At 38.0% G+C, this 24274-nt stretch overlaps 1 protein-coding gene across 1 annotated transcript in view; it reads right to left on the bottom strand.

Moving 5' to 3' along the window:
• The window catches only part of LOC135207187 (DE-cadherin-like), a 176725-nt gene that overhangs the window by 113538 nt on the left and 38913 nt on the right, over nt 1-24274 (bottom strand). The window contains 1 exon segment of the mRNA XM_064238757.1: nt 2158-2414. Coding sequence (XP_064094827.1) covers nt 2158-2414 — 257 coding nt within the window.

Below are 24274 nucleotides of genomic sequence, written 5' to 3' on the forward strand. Positions count from 1 at the left end.
TTCTATATTTATATATATATATATATATATATATATATATATATATATATATATATATATATATATATATATTCTTTTTAATGTTTTTATTCGTAATTTTACTTAGAAATATTTTAATTTTTTATGATTTTACATTTCCTTTTCGTGAATATGTATGTATTAGGTGAATACTCATTCTTTGAGATTTTTTAATCCGTAATTTTACTGAGAAATACTTTAATTTATAATAATTACGTTAACATTCCTAATTGTTTTGTATTGATGTAATATTTATTTTTTCTTTGCCTTTAGCCTGAGGATGGGACTGTCTCGAAACGTCGCTAGCAATAAAGAATCATGTAATGTGCCATGTCCTTCCGTATCCCCGTACCTATGATATATATATATATGTGTGTGTGTGTGTGTGTGTGTGTGTGTGTGTGTCTGTAAATTCTCGGTAGAAAGGTGAGTGAAAAACTGGGAACTTGGAACAAGAACTTCGTGGTATATTCTACATTTTTTCAAATTCACACGGAATATAATAGAAGTTGACAGACCTTTTATACAACACAGGAACCTCCCCCCCCCCCCCCCTACCCCCACCATTACTGTTCTTGTATATAAAGGTCTGTCAACTTCTATTATATTCAGTGTGAACTTGAAAATGTAGAATGTACTGCGAAAGTACTTGTTCCAAGTCCCCACTCGCCTTTCTACCGAGGATTTAAGTAATATATATACATATATATATATATCTAATAAAAGGAGCCCATAAAAACACCAAAATAGAGAAAAAGTACTATATTTCAGAGACTGCTGTCTCCCTTCTTATCTACCTGAAGAGGGAGACAGCAGTCTCTGAAATATAGTACTTATTCTCTATTTTGGTGTTTTTATGGGCTCCTTTTATTAGATGGAACTCTGTTGTTACAGAACATTTTTACCAGTCATATATATATATATATATATATATATATATATATATATATATATATATATATCACACATATCCACAGGTGAAAAATAAGAGACAGGGTGTAGGTCCTGACCGGTTTCGGCTTTATTTTCAAGCCATTGACAAAGTGAGGCCGTGTGTCTAATTTTATGATCATACATATGTGTATGAACTTCTTACCTATGCACACATACAAACATAGAGATACACACACACGCACACACACAAACACACCCACCTACACACAAAAACCAACTATCACGAGAATTATAACCCATGAAACGTTATACTCATCTAAGGTCTTTGTTCTCTAAATCAAAGATAACTTTTGACTGCCTCTTTTATAAAAGCGTGACCCTCATTTTAGGCTCCTACTCTAGCATCGTCTATTTCCCGAGATCTGTAAACTTATATTTCACAGATAACCCCACCATAATTTATTTGCCTGAACTCTGACACTGGTTTGGTAGTCGCGAGTTCGACTCCCCGCTCTGCCAACGTGGAATCAGAGGAATCTGTTTCTGGCGATTAGAAATTCATATGAGGTGGCCCGGATCCCACAATAAGCTGTGGGTCCCGTTGCTAGGCAACCAATTGGTTCCTAGCTACGCGAAAATGTCTAATCCTTCTGGTCAGCCCTAGTAGAGCTGTTAGCCAACTAAAGTAGTCTGGTTAAACTAAGATATACTTAATTTTTCCTGAGAAGTTTTGTTGTAATAGACATTAAACTAATCATTATTAGCGTTATTATGGAATGGAACACAAAATCTATCGCCAAAGGCCTAGTGCTGTGACCTATAAGGTCATTCAGCGCTGTACGGGAAACTAAACCTGAAAAATTTATTTGAAAGGTGTAACAGGAGAAAAATTTGCAGCTGCTCCGTGAAACAATTATTAGGAGTGGGTGGAGAGTAAGGTAGAAGGAGTAGAACATGAACGGAGGTACAGTAAAAAGGAATGAAAGGAGCTGCAGGTAGGGGTTACAGGAACACTGCAAAGAACATAAAGTTAACCATCGTTAGGAGAGGGTTTGGGAAAGTAAGATGAGAGAAAGAGAATATGAACGGAGGTATAGTAAAAGGGAATGAAAGTAGCCGTGTGAGGTACACTAACGGCTCTACCCAACAACAGGAATTATCATTATTATAATTGTTGTTGTTGTCCAGCTACTACTTATACTTAAACAAGTGTCAGAAGAGACAGAAAGAAATCCTTGGACCTACCTGAAGGATTGGAGTCCGGACGGACACATCCTCACGGACTTCCGCTCTATATTCGGATTTCGAGAACTCCAGCCTCGGGAGCCCAATGGTGTTCCTTCGGCGAAGCTGGCGATGGAATCGACGAAGAAGACGATGATGATGATGATGATTATGATGATGATGATGATGCTCTTGCTGACCTCGTCGAAGGATCCTAGGGTAACTTGTGCCTGGAAGTCTGCTACCTCTTTCGGAGCTTCCGCTGAATACATCGACAGCTGTTGGAAAGTGAAAAGGACGACTTGAGTATCTGTCTTTGCCCTGACATTACGTACTGTAAATTTCGTTCTGTAACACTTATGGGTTGTTTCTGCTAATGAATATCAAAATAAATCTTATGGGAAGGGTCTTAAGATTTCGAGGCATCCGTGAATGAAACGAGAGAGTTTTTGTGGATAAATATCACCTACATTATTATCAGTATCATCTCATTTATTTATTTTCTTTATTTTCTTTGGTCTATCACAGTCATCCTATTCGACTGGGTGGTTTATACAGTGTGGGGGGGTTCCGGGATGCATCCTGCCTCCTCAGGAGTCCATCACTTTTCCCACTATGTGCTCCTTTTCTAGTAGCACACTCGTAACTCAGTTGTTCTCAAAAGTTACATCGGTTTCAAATATTTGAGTTAATCTTTCAAAAGCCCAACATTCTCTAGTGCACTTCCAAACTTACATCAAGTTCGAATGTAAGATTTACAACAACAAGAAGCTGAATGATTAACTAAAGCCAGTAACGAAAACCACTTAATTAACATCAAATTCTCCAATGATTTGTATGTCCAGACAGTTCACCATATTTTGCTAAAGTTTAACATGGCGCGATCTGACCCCTAGCTTACTCGAGACGAGTGGAAGATTTCCCCCTCATTGCATAAGTTTTAAGTCTTATATTCATAACTTTTAATGTAAATTAAAATGTGCTAAATTCTACGGTCAAATACAGCCTTGTTCCACCAACGAAAATTAAAGTAAATATGCTATATTTTGTTAGAAATAATTTTTCTGTACTATTTAAAATGCACACTATCTATTTTTTACATTTTCATTCTAATAAATAAATCATAAATATCCTATCCTAGAATTACTGTAACTTTAACTCAGCGTGAAACACCTTTCTTAGACCCTTTTAGGCTATTCCATAGATCTTTCCTAACCCCCAACAAGAACAACAAAAACAACAAAGTTGTTGCTATATAAGAGAAGTCTTGTACCATGAATTTTTTTTCATGCGAACAATGGTTGTTGGTTTCCGTAGATGTTGCTTAAGCATGAGTGCCACTAAATTCAGTGTGATGCCCATCGATTTATAAGTGGGACAGTATTATCCAATTAAACTAGCTGATGGGGGCAAACTTGCATGCAAACAATGAACAGTAATGACCGACAAAGCCAATGAACACAGGCGCTTCTGAAGTTCTAAATAGATGATGATAGACCATCCACAGCGCTCTAACAATTTCATTTCATTACTGGAGAATAAGAGACCCATCCTCCCCTTGATTACAAAAGGAAATATGATGATAAAATGAGACTCGAAGCTTTGATGTAGATAATTTAACCGTGAGCCTAATTCCATCAGCGCACCAAATTATCATTTTTCTTCTTATCCCATTTCTCAACACCTGATCACCACAGGCATAGGAATATCGACACGTTACGAATATGAAATCACCTTGTATTTTGATATTCTACTTACAGTGTTATTTATTTACTAATTTATATCTATATTTTTGCCTAATAACCGATTTCCTCTTTCGGTACTTCCCATCACTTGCTGTTACTTATGTCAAATGAGGACCATATTCTTTGGATGCTTCTTGGATTTCAAGTCAGTGGCTCCTCTGAATAATAATAATAATAATAATAATAATAATAATAATAATAATAATAATAATAAATGCAAGTGAAAATTGTACCCATAATTATAGAGACACTGGCACGACCCCAAGATCCCTGAAAAGGAACCTGGAAAAACTAGATGCTGAAGTAGCTCCAGGATTCATGCAGAAGTGTGTGCTCCTGGAAACAGCGTACAGAGTAAGAAAAATTATGGACTCCTAAGGAGGCAGGATGCAACTTTGAACTCACCCCCACCCAACACACACACTATAAAACAACACAGTCGAATAGGATGACTGTGATAGACAAGAAGTAATAATAATAATAACAATAATACTAAGAGATATGGCAAAATTATTCAATAATGAGAAAAGGTAAGGTTAGCTTGGTTAGATTATGTTATGTTAGGTTAGGTTGGCCAGATCATTTGAGTGTAGGTAAGGTTAGGATGGTTAAGTTAGGTAAGGTAGTGTTGGTTATGTTAGGTTAGTTTAGGCTAGGTCTGGTTAGGTTAGTTATGTTAGGTTAAGTTGGTTTGATATTATGTTAGGTTAGGTTAGGCTAGGTCAGGTAAGCTTGGTTATCTTAAGTTAGGTTAGGTGAGGTTAGGTTCGTTAAGTTAGGTTAGGCCAGGTCAGGTTAGGTTGGTTATTTTATGTCAGGTTAGGCAAGGTTAGTTCAGATGCATTGCCTTAGGTTCTCAGCCATAACATAATACTAAAACTATCTAGAAAGTAATCATTTATTACGCTGGGCATATTATTCCAGGTCCATTGAGACTTTGACCAAACAACAAAACTTGCTAATATTGTTACATAATGATTATCAACTGCTAAAATTTCTTCAATACAGATCTAGCAAATGTATATAGTAAAATTCCAATTAAAAAAATTCTAATATGAAAAATAGAATAACAATTCATACAGTTCTTTTTGCACATTAACGTTAAATGAAATCACCATTAATTAATATCTGTGACATTCAGTGAACGGAGGAAAATATACTTTACAATTACGTTTCCAGGAACCGAGAGCTATATACGTAACAGATTTAATTGACAGAATATGATGATTGTACCAGCGACCTGTTTTGTTTATTTTGATGGAAAGACTTTTGGACAGACTCATTCTCTCTCTCTCTCTCTCTCTCCCTCACACACACATGGGTATATATCTATATCTGGGTATCTATGTATCTGAATATATATATATATATATATATATATATATATATATATATATATATATATATATATATATATATATATATATATATATATATATATATATATATACGTGTGTATGTGTGATTTGTGTATGTAAGTGAATGAAATGGTAAATAGATCTTATCGATGCAATATATATGTATATATCTCTACTGAAATAATCGCAAATTACAAATGGCGATATTATTAATTTTGGATACACATATTTCGGTCGTCATTTGTTTTTTTCTGGAATCAACACACCTTTTACGAAAGATTAAAATGGACTTTATTTCACAACATCCGATTTTCAATCCGTTTTTCACTGGATCTCATTTAGTAATTTGATCAATCTAAGAGCATGTCATCAGTTTTTAGCGAGTTCTTTACATCTGATGTGAAACCACTAATGTTGCGGCGCCATAATGTATACTTTTCCTTCCATCTCGACCACCCTTTGTTATGTACTAAAACAGGTAACCTTTGACACCATTCCCTTTAAGGGACTGAACTTTACTCCACTTAGTAATAAAATCATTATCTCTGTTGCATCTCTGATATAGTCTGACTGCGATGAATGTTGTTGATATTCTGCTACGTAATAGTCTCATGGAATACTTTGCGATATACCAGGGAGCAAGATAAAATCTCAGCTATTCTTATTTCCTAGAAACTGAACAGGAAATTGAAATGTCAAATTAAAAACAAGACTGATTTTGTACCCGGAAATTGCAATAGATAGTTGGTAATTGGAATCAGGAAGCAGTATTTTATTTTACGATGAGATTTTATAAAAGACGTAGAGGAACCCCCCCCCCCCCCCCACCCCACACACATTCTGTATACTTCTATCTGAGAGAAGATCCACGGTGGCCGAGTGCATTTCGCGCTCGGCTACCATTCCAGTGGTCCGAAGTTCGATTCTCGGCTCGGCCAACGCGGAACCAGAGGAATTTATTTCTGGTGAGATACAATGTGGTTCGGATCCCACAATAAGCTGTAGGTCCCGTTGCTAGGTAACCAATTGGTTGCTAGTCACGTAAAAAATATATCTAATTCTTCGGGCCAGCCCTAGGAGAACTGTTAATCAGCTTAGTGGTCTGGTAAAACTAAGATATACTTTTTTTCTATCTGAGAGAGAGAGAGAGAGAGCCAATGTATCCGTGTCTGCCATATCTATCTCATACAAGGACTTTCACAATATTCATGACTTGGCTTCGCCAACCAATAAGGATTATTCCATAAGACCTCCTATATACACTTCACAGTAATCTGTCTCTATCTTATATACGAAATCCCACAACACCACCACAGTCCTCTCTATTTTTTTACGGAAGCTCCTGGAACTTATCTTCAACTCCCCATCCCTGATCCTAGTAAATCCTGAATCCTACTCCCCAGGACTATTTTTTCTACTCCTTTACTCCTTTACTCAACCACAGCGTCGTCCAATCCCTCACCTGGCTCTCATCTTCGGTTGTGTGTGTGTGTTTCTTGTTTTAATTTATATATTTCTCAGCCAGATTTCGGTCGGACAGACAGCAAAATATTACACGCTACGTAGTGGAATATTCGCCAACTAGAACATTTAACCTCATACATTCTAAAGCTTTGAAAATAATTCTATATTGCACTAAACTTGGAACAGTTTGCATGGAATAGTAACATCAGAATTCAAGTGACGATTATTATTATTATTATTATTATTATTAGTATTATTAATTATTATTATTATTATTATTATTATTATTATTATTGTGCTATCACAGTCCTCCAATTCGACTGGGTGGTATCATATGTGTGTGTCTGGGTTGCACCCTGTCTCTTTAGGAGTCCATTACTTTTTTTACTATGTGCGCTGTTTCTAGGAGCACACTCTTCTGCACGAGTCCTGGAGCTACTTCAGCCTCTAGTTTTATTATTATTATTATTATTATTATTATTATTATTATTATTATTATTCATTTGGAACAAGCATACAAATGGGTCCAATGGCTTGAAACTCAAGCTTCCAAAGAATATTGTGGTGCTCATTCGAAAGAAGTAACAGAAGGTACTAGGAAACACAGAAAGAAGAGATCAGTTATTAGAAAAAAAAATCTAAATAACAAAAATTAATAAGTAAGGAAATTTTAAATTTATTTCTCGTATTAAATATTGATCTCTTCTTTCTGTATTTCCTATCACTTTCTAGTACTCCTTTCAAATCAACACCATGCATTTTGGAAGCTTGAATTTCAAGTCAGTGGCCCCTTTGGTGGGCTTGTTCCATACTAATGGGGGTCATCTTCTTCTTCTAATAATAATAGTAATAAAATAATAAATTATTAATAATAATAATAAATACCAGTGGAAATTGTACCCGTAATCATAGGAACACTAGGCACGATCAAAGATACCTGAAAAGGAATCTGGAAAAACTAGATGCTGAAGTAGCTCCAGGACTCATGCAGATGAGTGTGCTCCTAAAACAGCGCACATAGTATGAGAAGTGATGAACTCCTAAGGAGGCAGGATGCAACCCGGACCCAGCCCCCCCACACACTATAAATACCACCCAGTCAATAGGGACGACTGTGAGACCCACCCTCCCGCCCGCCCACACCAAACAATAATAATAATAATAATATAATAATAATATTCTCTGGAAGCTTGAATTTTAAATTAGTGGGCCCCGGGCCCCTTTGGTGGGTTTGTTCCATACTAATAGGGGTTATCTTATTAATCTATAAATAATAATAATAATAATAATAATAATAATAATAATAATAATAATGTGAATAAATATATACACTAGTTAAATCATATTACAACCGTAGCAGTTAAGCCTGGATAATTCTTCTCTTCGCTAAATTATTGTTTCTTCTCCGAATATTAAGACTCGAAATGGAGAGAACTGTCACCAAACCATTCATATCTTTGTATGTGTGTATACATATGAGCACACAAGCACGTATATATGAATAAACATATACTAGATATAACTAATATATATATATTATATATAATATAGTATGTATATATATTATATATAATTAAACTACCCTCTACAGGTATCTAACTAAATGAGAGAGAGAGAGAGAGAGAGAAAGTCCTCATTCTTCAAACTCTTCCTTTCGCATCATTAGAACGAACGTCCCATAAACACAACCCCATAACCCTGCTATTGCACTATCCCAATTCTCCTTAAGCAAAAGCCCCAACTATTGGTTTCCCTTGATCTCACACGTATACGAGTTCTACCACCAGCAAAGTGGCAGTATCTACCGCTCATTAACTCTTAACTCCCCTCAGTGACTCAGGATATGAGGCTCAGTCTCCTAAACTCGAATTCATGGGTCATTGGCCAACGAAAAATGGAAGTCAGCACGAAAATGGCCACTTGAATGAAAGGGAACAAGTCATCTAGACTTTAAAGAAGTAAATGTTTCAGAAAAGTTGTAAAATGTCCTGAGCTTGAAGAGAGGCTAAAAAGGCACATGTCATTTAGATGTTCAAGTTCTAAATATTTCAGAAAGGTGGAAAAAAAGTCCTGAGCTGAAAGAGAGGCTAAAAAGACACATGTCATTTAAATGTTCAAGTTCTGAATATTTCAGAAAAGTTGCAAAATGTCCTGAGCTTAAAGAGAGGCTAAAAAGGCACATGTCATTTAGATGTCCAAGTTGTAAATGTTTCAGAAAAGTGGGAAAAGGGTTTGAGCTGAAAGAGAGGCTGATAAAATACTCGTCATTTAGCTGATCAAGTTACAAATATTTCCGGGAGGCGACAAAAGGCTTTGACCTGAACTTATTGAAAACAAACCATTGTAAAATCAAGTCAATTATGGACGGCTGGAGAATAAAGAAAATAACACAGTTTTTGAGGTCTATAGAAGTTACAAATGATCCAGTGATGGGGGTTGGTGGGGAGGGGGGTTGGGGGTTTTCAGCCGTCGAAGGTAGCGAAAAGTAGAAAACGAAATATTCCCTGTGATTGGAAGATAGTTAATGTGCACGGAAGTTAGGTAATGTGTATGGAAGTTAGTTAATGTGTATGGAAGTTAGTTATTGTGTAAGGACGTTAATTAATGTGTACAGAAGTTCGGTAATGTATATGGAAGTTAGTTAATGCGTACGGAAGTTAGTTAATGTGTATAGAAGTTAGTTAATGTGAATGAGAGCTCCCATAGTATGTACAAACTTGTACATACACGTAGATACAAGCATACAATTACAAGAAACCATTGAAAAGCAACAGAGAGAGAGAGAGAGAAGAGAGAGAGAGAGAAAAGACGAGAGAGAGAGAGAGAGAGAGAGATGAGAGAGAGAGAGAGAGAGAGAGAGAGAGGGGGGGGGAATATTTTCCCCCAAATCATCGAGAATTCTAAATATCATTCGGAACATCTACTCCAAAACTTAGACTGAAAGATATTCCGGTATTGGGGAGAGAGAGAGAGAGAGAGAGAGAGAGAGAGAGAGAGAGAGAGAGAGAGAGAGAATACAATTTAAAGAGTTGAATATTTACTGGAAGACCATGGAGGCTAAAATATGCCCTTTCAGTTTTCAGTGAGAGAGAGAGAGAGAGAGAGAGAGAGAGAGAGAGAGAGAGAGAGAGAGAGAGAGAGAGAGAGAGAGAGAGAGAGTAAAATTCACGATAAGGTCATGTCATCATGCATTTCGGGGCTGGTCTGACTTGCGTGTCGGTGACAGATGAGGTTTGGTCAAATAATATTAACATCACAGAAAAAAAAAGGATTCTCTATGAATATATATTGAAAATTAAATCAGTCGTACATTGTTTATCAATATATCAGATAATTATAATCACATGAAGACCAGTCTTTTGGTTACTAACGCAAAAATAAAACTCATTACTATGTAAGTAGATGAAATTATTCGTAGATTGGGTGATAAAACATGCAGCTTGATCGAAGATGGATTTGTGACAAATGAACCCTCTCTCTCTCTCTTTCTCATACACATACACACACATATATATGTGTGTGTGTATGTGTGTTTTATAGATTAGAAAACACATACTTGTTTTATTTCCATGCAGAGATTTGTGACCATCTACAACAGCTTAGCTTTCCTTTAAAAGCAGACAAAAGGTTCCTTTTCATTAAGATTCTTAAACCTACAATCCCTATGAAGTATAATTAACTGTTCAATATTATTATTATTATTATTATTATTATTATTATTTATTATTTCGGAAGGAGACCCTCTCGTAGACATGTTTGTTAAAAAATAACTGCGGCTGCTTCAGCACTATTAATCTTATAAAGAGTCTTCTCTATCTTTCTGATGACGGCTTTCTCGTTGTTGCTTAGACTGGCGAGCAACGCACCAAAAGGGCCTGGTAAAATTCGGTTGAGTCATTTGATTTATTATTGCTTATACAATTCTCTCTCTCTCTCTCTCTCTCTCTCTAACGCGACGTTTCCTCCTGATCGACAGGACATTATTCAAGCGATAACTGCTGAGGGGACTGAATTACCAGTGGTTGTTGTTTTTGATTTAGCTGACCTTGTGTCAGCACGGGCTCTTGCTCACAGAGCAGCCCGTAACTTTTCCAGTGGCGAGTGGTTGTTGTTTGTTGTTTTTGTTTTTATTTAGCTGACCTTGTGTCAGCACGGGCTCTTGCTCACAGAGCAGCCCGTAAAAAAAGCGAGTGGCGAGTCCTTCTCCTATCGTGGTGTTGCGAGCTCTCCAGTACGGTCAGAGCACTTCTCCGGTAGGTCGAGTTTTATTGGTTCCCGGGAAGGTGACTCATCGGCGGGCGTTGACTAGTCTTGCAGACCTTCTCAGGTAGGGGGTATCACCGGGAGCCTCTTGATTGGCTTCTACTGCGTGACGTCACCCAATGGTATTATTCCTCCGTCCGGTGTTCGTTCCATGCGCGCTGGTACTTTCGTTAGGGGAGAGGGGTGTCCGGTCCTCCCTCACACGTCGGTATCAGGAACGCTTCTTGGGTGGTATTGAGGGGAGGCTTTTCTTCGAGGATGAGCAGCGCTTCTAGAGACCAGACGTCCGTGGGTCAGGTGCTCTCCGATGATCTTAGTATTCCTGACGATATCGTCTCTCGTGATGTTTCTGCGGTGTACTGCAAGGGCGTGCTGCCTAATGGCGCCCTCCTGGGCGTGGCAGGAAATCCTTTGTGACAGGCGCATCGTCGTCATGCCGATGTAAATCCCAGGGCATCCTTGGGCGGGGCATACGTATCGGTAGACGACGTTGGACTGCTTCAGGGGGTCTCCTGCCGGTGGGGAGGGGTTGTTTCTTTTCATCAGGAGGTCTTTCGTACGCCGATTCTTGTAGTAAATAATGAGGGACACTCTCTTTCCTTCCTCCATGGGGCGGACGTGTTCCTCTATTATTTTCTTCATGGCTGCTTCTTCTTCCTTGTATTGGTGGTGCATGAAGGCTTTATAGAAAAGTTTGATGTCCTCCGGGGGCGGAACGTTCCTTCTCTTCCCCTTCTCCGGCATGTACCACTTGTCAAGGGCGGCTCGAGTTTCTCGGTTTACGAGTTTGTTCGAGTACCCATTGTTAATTAGCATCTGGGATGCTCGGTCGAGTTCGAGGTGTGTGTCCTGCCACGTCGAACAGTGCGAGAGGGCCCTCCTGACGAAGGCCCTGACGGTGGTGGTCTTGAACCGCGCAGGACACTCGCTATCACCATTCAGACAAAGTCCGAGGTTCGTAGCTTTGTGTGTAAACGGTCGTCGCCAACTTCTGATTCGTCTTCGTGACAAGGACGTCGAGGAAGGGGAGCCGATCGTTGCTGCTGTACTCGACAGTGAAGTTGAGTGCGCTGTTCTGCAGGAACTGCTGCCGAAGGGCTTCTACCTCATCCTCGCAGTCGGCTTGCACGAAGATGTCATCGATGTAGCGTGCGTATGTGCGGGGACATCTGTGTTTCGAGAAGACCCTTTCTTCCATTTCTCCCATGTAGAAGTTAGCGAAGAGGACTCCTAAGGGGGACCCCATCGCTACGCCGTCCTTCTGGCGGTACATCTGTCCTCGGTGGGTGGTGAAAGGGGCTCTCTTCGTACAGAAGAACCCTACGGAAGGACATCAAACGCGACGCCAACCGGGTCATCGCAGCCGTGAATGCCGCCACGAATGCCACACACCTCCCGCCCATCCAAGGTGACTACAGCCTCGGCTACCTTTACGGGAACGTGAAGACCCACAAGGAAGGCAACCCCCTACGCCCGATCATCAGCCAAATGCCCGCCCCGACTTACGCTCTGGCCAAACGCCTTAATAAAATTCTGACCCCCTATATCCCCTCCAGGTACTGCCTCACCTCATCGGTGGAATTTTTGGAGAAGATCCGCGACTCCCCCGGTGCGGGAACCATGGCGTCCTTAGACGTTGAGTCCCTATTCACCAACGTCCCAGTCGACAAGACGATAGGGATCATCATGGAAGCGGGTATATAGGAATCCCGATATGAGACCCCTAACATCCAGAAGACTCCTTAAGAACCCTGCTGGATATCTGTACGAAGAGAGCCCCTTTCACCACCCACCGAGGACAGATGTACCGCCAGAAGGACGGCGTAGCGATGGGGTCCCCCTTAGGAGTCCTCTTCGCTAACTTCTACATGGGAGAAGTGGAAGAAAGGGTCTTCTCGAAAACCACAGATGTCCCCCGCAGACAAAAACGCACTTGCTACATCGATGACATCTTCGTGCAAGCCGACTGCGAGGATGAGGTAGAAGCCCTTCGCAGCAGTTCCTGCAGAACAGCGCACTCAACTTCACTGTCGAGTACAGCAGCAACGATCGGCTCCCTTCCTCGACGTCCTTGTCACGAAGACGAATCAGAAGTTGGCGACGACCGTTTACACCAAAGCTACGAACCTCGGACTTTGTCTGAATGGTGATAGCGAGTGTCCTGCGCGGTCAAGACCACCGCCTCAGGGCCTTCGTCAGGAGGGCCCTCTCGCACTGTTCGACGTGGCAGGACACACACCTCGAACTCGACCGAGCATCCCAGATGCTAATTAACAATGGGTACTCGAACAAACTCGTAAACCGAGAAACTCGAGCCGCCCTTGACAAGTGGTACATGACGGAGGAAGAGAGAAGGAACGTTCCGCCCCCGGAGGACATCAAACTTTTCTATAAAGCCTTCATGCACCACCAATACAAGGAAGAAGAAGCAGCCATGAAGAAAATAATAGAGGAACACGTCCGCCCCATGGAGGAAGGAAAGAGAGTGTCCCTCATTATTTACTACAAGAATCGGCGTACGAAAGACCTCCTGATGAAGAACAACCCCTCCCCACCGGCAGGGAGGACCCCCTGAAGGCAGTCCAACGTCGTCTACCGATACGTATGCCCCGCCCAAGGATGCCCTGGGATTTACATCGGCATGACGACGATGCGCCTGTCGAAAAGGATTTCCTGCCACGCCCAGGAGGGCGCCATTAGGCAGCACGCCCTTGCAGTACACCGCAGAAACATCACGATAGACGCCATCGTCAGAATACTAATTATCATCGGGAGAGCACCTGACCCACGACGTCTGCGTCTCCTAAAGCGCTGCTCATCCTCGAAGAAAAGCCTCCCCTCAATACCACCCAAGAAGCGTTCCTGATACCGACGTGTGTGCGGAGGACCACACCCTCCCTAAATAACGAAAGTACCAGCGCGCATGGAACGAACACCGGACAGGAGAATAATACCAGGGGTGACGTCACGCAGGTAGAAGCCAATCAAGAGGCTCCCGGTGATACCCCCTACCTGAGAAGGTCTGCAAGACTAGTCAAACGCCCGCCGTATGAGTCACCTTCCCGGGAACCCCATAAAAACTCGACCTACCGGAGAAGTGCTCTGACCGTACTGGAGAGCTCGCAACACACGATAAAAGGAGAAGGACTCGCCACTGGAATTCAGTCCCTCAGCAGTTATCGCTTGATAATGTCCTGTCGATCAGGAGGAAACGTCGCGTTAGAGAGAGAGAGAGAGAGAGAGAGAGAGAATTGTATAAGCAATAATAAATCAAATGACTCAACCGAATTTTACCATGCCCTTTGGTGCGTTGCTCGCCAGTCTAAGCAACAACGAGAAAGCCGTCATCAGAAAGATAGAGAAGACTCTTTATAAGATTAATAAGTGCTGAAGCAGCAGTTATTTTTAACAAAAAAACATATTATTATTATTATTATTATTATTATTATTATTTAGAACAAGCCTAGAGGATCTACTGACTTGAAAATTCAAGCTCCCAACGAATATGGTGTTCTATTTGAAAGAAGACACAGAAGGCAATGGGATATACAGAAAGAAGAGATCAGCTATTAAAATAGATCAATAAATGAAAAAATAATTACGTTAAAATGAAGGTAAATTATTGAAATCGAAGGAGAATTATTTTATGGTAGTAATGAGTTGCAGCTGCGTTCCTGCACCACTTCTCCGAAACTCAAAACTGAGCATAAAAGCCTTCAAGGGTCGACAGAACGCATCTTTTACAAGTTGATTTGAGGATCCTTGGAAATGATTGGGGCTGTTCGTCAGAGAACGGGAGTCTGCGATGGCTAATTGCTTCCACGTCGAGATCCTTGAAGATAGATTGAGTTGGTGGAGGAAGAAGGGTTTACTTCCAGAGTGTTTATTTAGTGAACAGGTTTTGTTTGAGGTAATTCTTTCTCGTAAGTTAGGGTTGATGGTATTGTTAAGGAAAACTTGCATGCATTGAGATAGAGAGAGAGAGAGAGAGAGAGAGAGAGAGAGAGAGAGACCTTACCTTACCTTACAGACCTTACAGTTCGTTCGGGTTGCCCCAGGTCCCTCAGTGTGAGGCACCTCTAATGTCTACCAGAGAGTTGCTAGTACATCTTCCGGATATTTTTGCATCTTCCAATCTTGGATGGTCTGGGATGCAGTTTAGATATTTGTCGAGCTTATTCTTAAACACATCTACGCTCACTCCTGATATATTCCTCAGATGAGCTGGCAACGCTTGAATAGACCGCTGCATTATCGATGCGGGTGCGTAGTGGATTAATGTCCTGGTGCTTTCCTTATTATTTTTCCTGGTATTGTTTTGGGTGGGCACTATTAATCTACCTCTGCTTGCTCTTTCTGATATTTTTAGTTCCATGATATTTTCTGTTATTCTTCTATCTGTTTCATGACCGCTGAATTATCATGTAGCGTTCTCTTCTCCTTTTTTTTCTAGATATATAATTTTAATGATTGTAGTCTTTCCCAGTAGTCAAGGTCCTTAACTTCTTCTATTCTAGCTGTAAAGGACCTTTGTACACTCTCTATTTGTGCAATATCCTTTTGATAGTGTGGGTACCATTATCATATTGCAATATTCAAGTGGACTACGAACATATGTTTTATAAAGCATAATCATGTGTTCAGCTTTTCTTGTTTTGAAGTGCCGTAACAACATTCCCATTTTTGCTTTACATTTTGCCAAAAGAATTGCTATTTGATCATTGCATAGCATGTTCCTATTCATCATCACACCAAGGTCTTTAACTGCTTCCTTATTTGTGATTGTCTCATTATTAGGTCCCCTATATGCATATAGCTTTCCTTCTCTGTCTCCATAATTTATTGATTCAAATTTATCAGAGTTAAATACCATCCTATTTTCCTCTGCCCAATCATATACTTTGTTAAGGTCTCTTTGTAGAGCGTTCCTATCTTCATCACAAGTAATTTCTCTACTTATTCTTGTGTCATCAGCGAAACTACTCACTACGAATCCTTAACATTACTGTCTATGTCTTCATCATAATAACAAACAGTATTGCAGCTAACACCGTACCTTGTGGCACACCCGATATTACCTTGGTTTCATCCGATTTCTCATCGTTTGCAATAACTATCTGTTTTTCTGTTGTGTAAAAATTCTTTTAACCATCTTCCTATTTTATACTACGATATTGTGTTTTCTAATTTTCTTTGCTAATATATTATGGTCTACTTTGTCAAAAGCTTTTGCAAAGTCTAGATAAACCACATCTGTTTCATTTTTTTTTCCGCTTTTCATATTTTTGAAAATGTTCTCACGGTGGACTAAAACAGTTGGGTTTGTGTTTACTTTTTCCGGGTACGAAAACGTGTTGTCCTATATTAAAAACAAATTTTTTTTATTTTTTGTTTAAATGTTTCATAATATTTTTCTTCATTACCCTTTCATACACTTTCATAATATGTGATGTTAGACTCACAGGCCTATAATTACTTGCCTCAAGTCTTGATCCACTTTTGAAAGTAGGGGTGATATATGCTAATTTGTGCTCATCATAAATCTTGCCTGTATCTACACTTTGTCTTAATAATATTGCAAGTGGCTTTGCGATAGAATGAACTAACTACTTTCTTTAACAAAATAGCAGGGATTCCATCAGGCCCTGCAGCAGCTCCATTTTTAATTTCATTAATTGCCTGCACAATATCAGCTTCATTACTTTCTATGTCAGCTAAATATTCACTATTTTCGTCCCTTACTTCTATATCATTATCTTCATTATCTATTCTAGGGGTGAATTCTCTCTTATACGTTCTGCCAGTATGTTGCAAATTTCCTTTTTTTCATTCGTTAATCTCCCTTCAATTCTCAGAGGGCCTATTTCTATTCTTCTTTTATTCATCTTCTTCGCATATGAGTATAATAGTTTGGGGGTTTTGCGTTGATATTTAATGGGTTTTTTTTCTTCGCCATTTTCCCGTTTTTCATTTTCTTTTCATTGTATAATCTTTTGTTCTGCATTTTCTATGTTACTTTTTAGTTCTATAACTTTCCATGCATTTTTTCTTTTGCAAGACCTTTTTTCCACTTTCTGATTTTCTGGAACAAGATCCTTCTGTCTCTTGGTATGCATGAATGATGTTTACTTTTCTTCTTCGGTATATATTTATCCAACTATTTTCTCTAATATTTTATATAATATCTCCGTATTTACCCTTATGTCATCGCTTACTAAAATGTTATCCCAACTCTTTGTTTAATTCTTCATTATTTCTGACCCATTTTATATTTTTACTGTAGAAAGTTGTATTTTCCATATCCTTCCCACTTTTCATTTCTTGCTTATCTCTGTTTTCACTTGCTTTGGAATGAACTGTTAATTCTATGACATTATGGTCTGAAATACTCGCATTATAAACTATTATTTCTTTAACATAATTCACCTCGTTCACAAATACTAGGTCTAAAGTATTTTCCTTTCTTGTTGGCAGGTGATTTATTTGTTGAATGTTGTATTCTAGTAGCATATCTAATAGCTTTTCGAATTGCCTCTTATCTTCTGCACTACTATACTCTCTTTTTTATATGTATAAGTACATCCACAATCTCCTATTCGTTCTTTCCATTCTACAAAAGGAAAGTTGAAGTCACCAGATAGGAGAATAGTCCAGTCCTTGTGATTTCTACATATATCATCCAATTTTTCAATTATTAAGTCAAACTCTTTAGTATTAGGAGGTCTATATTACTATGTTTCATTAATTTTTCAGATTCAAATTCCTACCGCTATTAGTTCACATTCTGAGTTACTATATTTCTCATATATTTTTCCTGTTTTTTGTCTTTCCCATATATTGCGGTTCCCCCTTGATTCCTATTTTTTCTATCTGATCTATAAGTTTGGAACCCTTTTATTTGATCATCATTCCCAGTCTCTTGGGAATACCAGGTTTCACTTATTATTTCATTATATCTATTTTCTTTTCAATTTGGGTTAGTTCTTCTAAGTACTCTATTTTCTTTTTGAGTTACTCGTAACTAAACCCTGCGCATTCATCACTATGATGGTTTGCGTGTTTTCTCCTTCATTTAATATTGGTAGTAATAAGGATTTTCCCACGTCTCTTTCCTGTTCTGGTATGTTGTTCTTTTTTTCATTTCCAGAAATTCTGACATTAAAAAATCCGACTTTTTCCATAATATTTGATCTTCCTTCATCATAATTATTCATTTTGTGTCTGAATCTGCAATTTTTCTCCGTTCTGCAATATCCTCTTGCATAATAAATACAGTTATTATCCCTTGAGTAGAATTTTGGAGCTGATGCATTGAAATTTTTTGCTGACATCTCTGCATATCTCATTGGTGGTTTGCTTTTCTCTTTTACCTGATATTCTTGATTTCTCTCTTTATTTGTTTCTTTCTTATTTGGATTTTATTACTTGGTTGGTTATTTATTTGATTATGATTCATGGCTACAGGGTGCATATATTTGCATTTTTGTCGAACTTACATCCTTTTCCTTCTTTTAGGTTTTTGCATATTTTTGGATGCAGATCTCTGCAATCATCCCCATATCCATCTAGGTATGCACATTACCAATATATTTCATAGTTGTGACATACCTTAGGATGTTTAGTAGTAACATCTTTCTCCAAATCTGCAATTCCCTCTTTTCAAAAGGTTGCAGATTTTGTCTTTCTTGTCTATTTTTTCCCCTCTTTCCCGTCATTGTGTAGATCTGGGTAGAGCCTCTTCGGGATTGCTTTTCTGTTGCCATATCGTAATTTATTTCTTCGTAGGTATGCTGCTTTATTGCCTCATATGTCAGTATCAATGAGTTATCTCTGCATCCATACTTTTATCTTGTTCTTGTTTCCTTATTTTGTTTTTCTGTCATTTCATTTTTGTTTACTTCTCTTCCGTTTTCCTCCTCTTCTTCTTTTCTTCTTCTTCTCTTCCTCTTCTTCTTCATCCTCAACTATTTGTACATTCAATCTTGATTTAATAACATTGTCTATCCTGATAGACATGTTGAACAAAAAATTCTTGTATCTTTTCTCATATCTTGTATTACTCAGCACACTGTGGATGGGTCGGAATGTTGCATGCAGCACATTTCTGATTAGGTTTTGTGGATTGACTATGCTATACCAAACCTTAACACAGTTTGCATGCTTTTGGCATTCTATTTTTCCTAATGCGTCAATTAGGATATTCACAAGATTCACCTTATTCATTTTCTTTGTCGGAATATGTTGGTTTATGTATATTTTCTTTATGAGTCTCTTGACCACTTGGATTTTATTTGGAACTTCTTCAATTATTTTCAAGATGTTTCATTAGATTTGTTCCAGTTTGAAGGATTATATCCTTCTAATATATCTATGAATGCTTTTGTATCTTTTTGGTTAGGACTGTTGCTGATTTCATAGATGAGAATGCCAGTTCCCTTCCTGCTACCTCATCGTATTGCGAATCTGCTAAACACGCTAAATTACGCCATCTCTTCCCGCAGTTGGAACTTACTGCATCTTGTTCTGATTTACAGTATTACACTTGATAAACTAACTTAGAAGACGCTTTATCCTACTATTTTCACACTAATCTTATCACCGATAGTTCACGAACACTTCTAGATATTTCTCAAATTCTAGTCGTACGTTAAACTTGTGATATCTGTTGATTAATCTGATTCACGCGGGAACGTCTCACCAAGCAAGATGGCTACTACGAGAGAGAGAGAGAATTAAACAGGTTTTGTTTGAGATGATTCCTTCTGGTAAGTTAGGGTTTTAAGGGTATTGTTAAGGAAAACTTGCATGAGAGAGAGAGAGAGAGAGAGAGAGAGAGAGAGCATCTTTGCCAATCTAGTATAAAGTACATAGACAAATAAGCTTATTTGATTTAAACGATTTTCAGTTTGTCTTCAGAGATTAAACCTCTCTTTATTTACTTTTTTTTTTTTTTATTCTCTTGATGTTTTTACAAGTGACCGTTACTGGGATTCACTTTTTGGTTCCTTTGTGAATAAGGCCTAAATAAACTTAAGACCAATTTTCAGCCTTCTGTGAAATAAAGTTATTTTGCCGGCTTTGTCCGTCCGTCCGCCCTCAGATCTTGTAAACTACTGAGGCTAGAGAGCTGCAAAGTGGTACGTTGATCATCCACCCTCAAATCATAAAATATACCAAATTGCATCCCTCTAGCCTCAGTAGTTTTGATCTTATTCAAGGTTAAAGTTAGCCAAGATCGTACTTTTTGACAGAGCTATAGGCACCAACAACATGGCCACCGCGGGACCGTGGCTGACTTTCATGGGCCGCGGCTAATAGGTTTATGGGACGTGGCTGAGGCCACCACAGCGCCGGACAGATTACTCGATTGAGCCCGAGAAACTTCGGCACATTTCTTACGTTTTTCTTACTGTTTTTTACTCCTGTTTCCGATATTTTTTTGTCAGTACCTGAAACGAATCGTGGTAGCAGAAGACTCCATCGTTAGCAAATTGAAATATTATTATTATTATTATTTTATTATTATTATTATTATTATTATTATATTATTATTATTATTATTATTTTTATTATTATTATTATTATTTATCAATCTCCCGATTAAGAAGGTTGTTTGTAGCAGAAGGTACAATATACAACAGTAGGGTTCGTCTTCAGAACATATGTATTAATAATAATAATAATAATAATAATAATAATAATAATAATAATAATAATAATAATTAATAATAATAATAATAATAAATAATAATAATGAAGTGATGGACTCCTATGGAGGCAGGATGCAACCCGGAACCCCACACTATAAATACCACCCAGTCGAATTGGAGAACTGTGAAATAAACACTAAAAAATAAAATAAGCAACTATCCTAATTATATGTGGATTAGTAGGTTCAAGAATAACGATGAGAAAGGACCCTTTCTGTCATTGAAAGGAAAGCTAAACTAGCTTTAATGATTATTGAAACCCGTCTATGGAAATAAAACATATTTTTAAACGATGATTTTATCAATAAATCTAACTAATTTTATCAATGTTAATGTAAACATTTTGGGTAATGTATATGTGCATTTTTTTCTAAATTGTAAAGCATATTAACTTATAGAGAAGAATGTCCAGTAATTCAATCACATAAAATTCGGGAAGAGTGTCTATTGGACTCAAACTGAGGTAAGGAAAGGAACATATTATGATTTGGGCCAAAGGCCAAGCAATCCCTGGGACCTATATGATGAGGTCATCCAGTTCTAAAAGGGAAATTGACAGTAATAATGTTTGAAAGGTGTAACTGGAGGAAAACCTTTGACAGCTACACTATGAAACTACTGTCAGAAGAGACTGGAAAGTAGGATGGAAGAAAGAGAATGTGATCAGAGATACAGTAAAGGGAATGAGAGGTGTTATAGCAAAGAACCTCACGGAATGCCTTGATGGCTCCATCTACCCTCCTACGAGGGGTGAGTCGAACTGAAATCATCTCCCCGAGACATTACGACCTCGTTTGGACCTGATGAGAATTACCTCCAGTGGAAACGATGAGAATAAACTGCGAGAGAATTTTCCCACTGAATCAATTGAGAACTGAGGAAGACACGCTTGTCTAAGGCAGAGAAATGGCATCATCCCGTGGCGTAGAAATGAAACTTTGACCAAGAAATTCTCTCTTGAAACGTGTGGAAATGAAGGATCCACAAAAGGGAAATGAAAATTGAACACGAAACTTGGTAGAGGGACATGTATGGAAAAATACGAATTAATTACAAAAAAAATAGAATTATCCGTATCCTAATCCTATATGCAATATAAATACACATGCACTGACATGGTTTTGTTGGTCTGGTTGTATGGTGTTTTTACGTTGCATGGAACCAGTGGTTATTCAGCAACGGGTGACTTGGTTTTACATTGCCTTATTGATTAGGTGAGATATATATATATATATATATATATATATATATATATATATATATATATATATATATATATATATATATATATATATATATATATATATATATATATATACCAATATGTACTTTAGGACGTAGGTTTCTCTCAATCAATTATTCACCTTTTTCGATCAAAGCAATTGCTTTAGTGGCATCAGTGAGTTAACTGCAGGAATCTTCATGACTTCGGGAGTTTTTACCGACTCCCATGAGTAAGTTTCTGGTGTAAAATACGCAGCCTGCTGTCTTCCATTGATTGGTTTTTGCCACAAGAGCTGTTTCGCCACTGAGGGCCCATCATCGCAAATATGTACTATATAGCCAAACGTCGAAGAAAAGACCATCCGGAAAGAGCAAGAACCCGAGGTCTATGAGCGGGTACATTGACGATGTGTTCGTCATAGAAAAAGGAGTAGTAGCTTGAAACAGCTTTTGTGGCAAAATCCAATCAGTGGAAGGAAGAAGTCTGCGTATTTTTCCACCAGAATCTTCGACGTTATGAAGGTTCCTGCTTGAATCTCATCGATGCCACGGAAGCAGTTGCTTTTGACGAAATAATATATATATATATATATATATATATATATATATATATATATATATATAGTATATATAAAAGTCAATTTAAAAGGAGACCATACTTAAAACACACAGTAAGTTGAGTTAAAAACACAAGTTACATAAAATAAAACCATTATGAATTGAACATTAATCTACAATTTTGGTTTATTTATCATTTATTTATCTATTTTACATAAATCCTTATAGATTAATGTTAAATTTCGTAATGTGTTTTCATTTTATGTAAATTGTATTTTAACTTAATTTTTTGTGCGTTTTAATTATGGTCTCCTTTGACTTATTGACTTATAGATAACAATTATCTTTAACTAATTATATATATACAGGGTGTTTCGAAATTAGATCCCCCACCCCCTCTACAGCATAAATTAAAATTGATATGGAAAAAAATAGTAATTCAGAACAGGTGTTTATTTAAGTTTCTCTCTGATTATTTAATATTTTGTGTGGCCTCCATTTGCCTGTACCACAGCCTGCATTCTTCAGGGGTATGATTCAGCAAATCTAAAAAAGCTGAGACTCAAACTCCATTTCCCTGGGCACTTCGGTCACCTCTCTTTGCAGGTTGTTTGAGGCTTGGTATACCATCATAGTTCACTGTGTGTGCTTCAACACGATCCTTTAGGATACTACCAATGTTTTCACACACATTAAGGTCAGGGGAGCTACCTGGAAATTCACTTAATGAGAAGAAATCGATACCACTGTTTCGAAGCAGCTCCAGTGTCTGAAGAGCCTTGAAACATGGTGCCTTATCATGCAAAAATGTGACTTCTTTAACAGATAATACATTTTCAGGATCTTTGAGGAAAGGAAATACTCCACCAGTAAGCACAGTTTCTCTGAAGTATTTGCCATTTTATGACTGTCCTTTTTCTTTGATGATCTACATTAACCATTTGGCTGTGAAAAAGAGAAAAATTCCCAAACATTCAGAAAATCTCACAACTTGGCGATAGCGCACGCCATCACTGACATCATCAAAGTTTGCAGCCCAAATGATGTCATTTTTATGATTTGGCTTCCTGACTGTGTAAATGAAGAATTCATCTGATACGGCAACATGGAGAAAGTCAGCTTCATCCCAATCTTTAAGAAATGAACCACAAAACCATGCACGGTCTTCTCTCTGTTGCTGAGTGATGTCGGGCTTGCTGATAACATGAAATGGCTTGATACCAGATTTTTTTCAACTCACGATATACAGCACTATAACTTGTCATCTTTCCCCTTTTTGTTTCTAGTTCAAGCGCCAATTTATGTAGACTTTCTTGGTCTGCCCACTGCCTCAGCTATGATGTACTTCGACTCCTGAGAAAGGACTTCAGGCCTTCCAAGATTCTCACTCTTTTCGCGATGACCATCATATGGATTTTTGTTCCAGTTTCTTTTAACAAAGGATTCATCTCTTTTAATGTAATTAACTATCCAGGAACGTGAAATGAAGGCTGCACCAGCATCCCTGGCCTCTCAGAAGGTTAAAACCCGGATTCGGTCAATCCATCTGATTTCCTCCGAGTTGTTAGCCATGGCTGTATCTAACTCTGTCACTCAGTCTGAAAATGCAAGAAATGTAAAATGAAAAATAGCTTAATAGAAACTTAAGATAATGCACTTGGAGATAGGTTATAGCAGAAAACTTCATAACTTTCCATTTGTTTTGCAGAGGGGGCGGCGATCTATTTTCGAAACACCTGGTGTATATATATATATATATATATATATATATATATATATATATAATATATATATATGATATCATACTATATATATA

This window comes from Macrobrachium nipponense, chromosome 32 (assembly GCF_015104395.2).
Source record: "Macrobrachium nipponense isolate FS-2020 chromosome 32, ASM1510439v2, whole genome shotgun sequence".
Lineage (NCBI taxonomy): Eukaryota > Metazoa > Arthropoda > Malacostraca > Decapoda > Palaemonidae > Macrobrachium > Macrobrachium nipponense.